Source organism: Lipotes vexillifer, unplaced genomic scaffold (assembly GCF_000442215.2).
Source record: "Lipotes vexillifer unplaced genomic scaffold, Lipotes_vexillifer_v1.1 scaffold609, whole genome shotgun sequence".
NCBI classification, from domain to species: Eukaryota; Metazoa; Chordata; class Mammalia; order Artiodactyla; family Lipotidae; genus Lipotes; species Lipotes vexillifer.
Window position 1 is genome coordinate 159,922 of NW_006777590.1, and position 4,159 is coordinate 164,080.

Here is a 4,159-nt window from a genome sequence, read left to right on the forward strand (position 1 = left end):
TATATGCCTTGTTTCTACAACTAGATTATAAATTCAATGATATTATCTTTTTAAATCATTTGAAGCTGCAAATGGATCTAAGCAGATACTAATGAAAAGTTAGCTTACTTATGATGCACCAATTTGCTATCTTAAATGTTAAAAAGCTCCCCATCTACACAAGAGAATAATCAACAGATGTTTTCAACTCACAATGAAATATTAATTTGATACCCCAAAATGGTCTAGTTCAGACCTAGACTGTCACAGGTAATATTGTGTTAAAGATGTAATTTATAACATGCACACTGTAATAACCAAAACATTATGCATGGCTCTTTGGGAACACACAGCCTGTTAGAGTTTGGAGATTGTTCAAAGGGTTCTCTTTTATTTCTAGCTCATTTTACATTGTTTCGATGATCACTTTAACTTCACGGAAAATGGCCATGAGTGTATTATAACTCAAATGATCAACAACTACAATTGAGCCCTTTCTGATATGCTCCTTTATGTTAATAAATATGGCCACAGCACTAACGAGATTGGCTTTTGCCTCTTTTTGGTTAAAGATGAGTTTTAATGCTGCTAATGCTTTTGTATTGATCATGTCTCTGGCTGCAGTTGGATTTTCAGACATATTCAAAAGTACTTTCAAAACAAGATTTCTGGTTTTACGATTTCCCAGGGAGAGCAAATGAAAAAGCTCTGAAAAGTAATTGGCAACAATGTGGTGATGGTTAGAATCAGTAGTCAGTTGTCCTAGTATCTTTAATCCGGATTGCTGTCCAGGTGAGTTCAAGGGAAAAGACATGGTTTCCTTACACATATGCTTAACATGTAATTCAACCTTGCGTTGTCTTTCATCCCCAGAGGGGGGATTCAGAGTAATTACAGCCTTTTTTCTCATTTCAGAGGAAGGAAAACTAAGCAAGCTTTCAATAAGTGTCACTACACCCACCTCATTAATGAACTCTTGGGCAAATGGATGAACATTAATTATCCCCATTGCAATTTGAGCTATTTTATGAATGAGAGGATCAGTAGTTGATTTAAGTAAGGTAACAAGTTTTTCAAACTCCTCAGAATCCATGTAGCATTCCATTTTGCAAGGGCAAGCAAATGGCTTAATCCCATTCACCTCCCTGATCCTGATTTGGCGTCTAATCTCCTCTATGGTCTGGATACAAGGGTCAGAACCAAATGGGTACTCAGAGACAGGCTGTGAGCTTGAGGGAGTGCTCCTAGAAGGGCATGCTGCTGTTGCCACAGGCAAAGAATGGGTATTTTCCTCAGTGGAGGCCAGGACAACATATGAAGGAGGCTTTTTCTCAAATGGGACTTGGGATCTAAAGCCTAACACTGCTGGAGTTACAGCAGGAGCTTTGGGCCAGATAGTTACCTCAGACCAGTCCTTGGGCCTATCTTTTTCATTAATTTCATCCACAGGCTGGGGCTTAATTATCCTGCTCACAGGTCTAGGGTTAGGGTCAAAACTAGTTTCATCTCCATCCCAAAACCAGCTCCCAATAACGTTCTCCTCCTCCTCCTCCTCCTCAGCCCCTGGCCTAGCCTTGCAGTTGGTCCCAGCCACAGGCTCCAAATTCTTAGCACAGGATGGGGGACAAATATCAGCTTTACCTTCATCCTTAGCACTGAAACGATTACCAGCCTCTTCTCCATTCCAGAACCAGGAACCAACACTGGCTTCTTCCTCAGCCCAAAACCAGGTATCAATACCAGTCTTATCTTTACACATAGACCTGGACTCAGCACTGGACTCAGCACTAGCCTCAGCCACAGAACAAAACCGAGATGCTCTAGTGGCCTCATCTTCAGCTTTGGGACTGAAATCTGCCAGAGCTCCTTCCTTCATCTCAGTAACAATCTTGCTCTTAGACACTGCCTTCACCTCTGCCACTGGATCTTCCTGAGTCCCTGCCTTGGCTATTGCTTTGGCCTGGGTCTTGGCTACAGATCTGACTACGCCAGTAGCCTCCCTCTTGGCTTCAGCTTGTACACCAGCCCTTTTTTCAGTTTTGGCCTTCTTTTTACTCTCATTCTTTCTACTCCTATTCTTTCTACTTGCATTCTTAACCCCAGCCATGGTTAAAGCCCAGTTATGTAGATAGTTCTATACAGTCTTGGCTTTGGTTCTCAATATGTCCCAGGTCAGTGTCTTAATATTCTTTTACTGGGTTGAAGGTGATGATCTTCTGTCACTTCAAGGCCACCACAGCCACCACTGGAGATAGGCCTGAGGTGGAAGAAGAAAATGGGCTTTGAGTCTCTTCCAACTGTGCTTTTCTATGCAGAGAGCCACACAGGACATATGACAGTAGAGATAGGTTGTGTGGTAGGAGAAGTAGAATAGTATAAAACTCTGTTACCTCATTTTATCCCTTCCACAGTCCCACTAATGCCCAACAATGCCCTGCCCAGGCACTTCCATACTCTTTTCTCTGCATCAAATAGGAACGGAGACGATGGGAAAGCTTGGTGAAAGTGAGAGAGGCTAAGGAGTGTCCAGCCCCTTTGGTATATACCACTATACTCTACAGGTCTATCTGGTAGGCCTCACACCAACCTGCACTGATCTGGTGCAATTTTCTCCTTTCTTGCTTCCAGTGTTGATAAGCCCTATAGTCGACTCACAGGCAGACCTATGGACAAAAACACAGGAGGGATTGGAATTTTAAGTATTTGATAGACAGACATGCATTCTGGCTTCTAAACCCAATACCTGCCTTTCCAAATCTAAGGCTTGTGAATATAATGTTTCTGGCCTCCTTGGTCCTCCTCATGGCTTCCTTCCCCACTTCCTAGGTATCTATCACTTACCCTATAGGCACAATCCTGGCTCACCCTAGCCCCATTTCCTATACATAAATGTGAGGGCAGAGGTGTGTGGGAAGTTGGAAGACAATGGCTCCAAGATGTGATCTGGTCTTACTTGCCAACAGCCAATTCCCATTCCCAATCAATAGGGGTGCTCATGCTCACACTCACCTTGGATGCAAATGAATAGCTTTTGTCCTCTTTCTTAATCAAATTCAAAGTGAACAGCTACCTGCAGATTTCTACAGTACTCTATAAAGGAACAAACCTATGGATAGACAAAAAGAGGAAAGAAAACAAAAGAGACTGAGATGGCCCAACACCCATGACAAGTGTTACAACATATGCTTCTGTACATTCAAGGCCATGTTAAATATCTCCCACCTGTCTTCTCCTCCCAAATGATCCCCCATCCACTCCCCAAAGACCTGCAGCTTGTCTAATCACACCTCCCAACACTAAAGTCAGTCATTTTCCTAGCAGAGGCCACACCTTCCTTGAACAAAAACATGAGGTGCAAGAATGAGTAGTGGAACACAGGCAACTGTATTTAGAAGACAGGCAGTGAACATAATGGGGACTACTATTTCAATACCATCTTGCATGCCCCTGCCTTTTCCCCTTCCCCACACATACATAGTTCCTATCTCATTTCACCACCTATGCCAGCCAGCCCACATAGCAGGTGTCCTCAGGAGATGCTACCCTTACCACTACAGAACAGTCCACTAGCTGGAGAAGAGTCACGCCCTATAGAAAGAGAAGGGGCATTCAGCAAGACACCAAGAGAGTATGTTGACAATGGTAGAAAAGTATCAGGTTAGTGAACAGATTCCCAGAATTCAGGTCCTAAAACCTCCTTTTGAAGAATCAAGGAATAAGTAAATAAATGTCTCTTAGGTCTCAGAATTTCCCAGGAACTCAACAAAATCTTCTGTGGGACTGCTTCTGCACCAAAATGAGAGGGGGCGGTGAAAGGTAGCTGGGGTTTGGGTTTCCAAAAACAGAAAATAAAGAAGCAAACTGACTTCAGGCGTTCTAAATTGACCCTTCAGAAAAATTTCCTCTCTATTCTGAAGAACCATTCTCACACCTCAACATATTAAAGTGGGCTAGGATGTTGAGAAAACAGATCCCAAATGAGAAAGATGGATTAATACATTATTTATTTACACGGATCCTTCCTGTGAAAGCCTATTGACTCTTCAACCTGCCATTTTCTTGCATTTAATTGGGTCCAAGACCTAAACATGGAAGGCAAAAAAACTGCTGTATTAAGAGGCACATAAACTTTTCATTTTGGAGTCTTCATAATCTACTCGCTCAGTTCCCCTTTCACTGA

General features: G+C 42.7%; 1 protein-coding gene across 1 annotated transcript; it reads right to left on the minus strand.

Annotated features, from left to right (window-relative positions):
- Positions 1 to 385: 385 nt before the first annotated feature.
- On the minus strand, positions 386 to 2,147 carry GPRASP3 (G protein-coupled receptor associated sorting protein family member 3). Its single transcript, XM_007451227.1, has one exon. It carries the CDS (start codon positions 2,084 to 2,086, stop codon positions 386 to 388), a length of 1,701 nt encoding a protein of 566 aa, XP_007451289.1. The 5' UTR covers positions 2,087 to 2,147.
- Between the last annotated feature and the right edge of the window lie 2,012 nt (positions 2,148 to 4,159).